Source organism: Phaethon lepturus, unplaced genomic scaffold, assembly GCF_000687285.1.
Source record: "Phaethon lepturus isolate BGI_N335 unplaced genomic scaffold, ASM68728v1 scaffold40170, whole genome shotgun sequence".
NCBI lineage: Eukaryota > Metazoa > Chordata > Aves > Phaethontiformes > Phaethontidae > Phaethon > Phaethon lepturus.
In genome coordinates, this window is record NW_010510512.1 from 462 (window position 1) to 932 (window position 471).

General features: G+C 63.9%; 1 protein-coding gene across 1 annotated transcript in view; it reads left to right on the top strand.

Annotated features, from left to right (window-relative positions):
- ZNF593 (zinc finger protein 593) overlaps positions 1 to 219 on the top strand; it is a gene marked incomplete at its 5' end in the record, with an annotated part of 527 nt that extends 308 nt beyond the window's left edge. The window contains one exon of the mRNA XM_010297367.1: positions 78 to 219. Within this exon, the coding sequence (XP_010295669.1) occupies positions 78 to 219 (142 nt within the window). The remainder of the gene's footprint in view (positions 1 to 77) is intronic.
- Between the last annotated feature and the right edge of the window lie 252 nt (positions 220 to 471).

A 471-nucleotide genomic window follows, 5' to 3' on the forward strand; every position in this document is an offset into this window, starting at 1 on the left:
AGTGCCAGTCCTGGGACGGTCTTGTTTTGGGGAGCTGGGGTGGAAGTCTTCAGCCCTCCTCTCTGCCCTCCCCGCAGGCTGAAGCAGCTGCGGGAGGCACCGTACACGCAGGAGGAGGCAGAGCGCGCCGCCGGGATGGGCTCCTACATCGCCCCGAAGAAGGTGGAAGTGCAGACCCAGCCACTCGAGGAAGTCATCGAGATGGAGGCATCCAGCTGAGCATAGACCGAGGGGCCGGGCGGCTCCGTCAGGGCGTCTTTGTCCTCAGCTTTGTGAGAAAAACGTGCCCCGGCGCAGCCTGCCAGCAAAAAACCCCACCGCTCCTCCCGGCAGCCCTCCTCGCCGGAGCACTAACGAGGAGAAGGAGCCAGCGAGACCTCGGGTGCTCTCGCTGTGTGTCCTCCTTTTCAGAGAAGGGGCAAGCTGCTGCTTCCCTCAGCGCTGGCGTGACTGTACGCTCGTCTCTTTGCT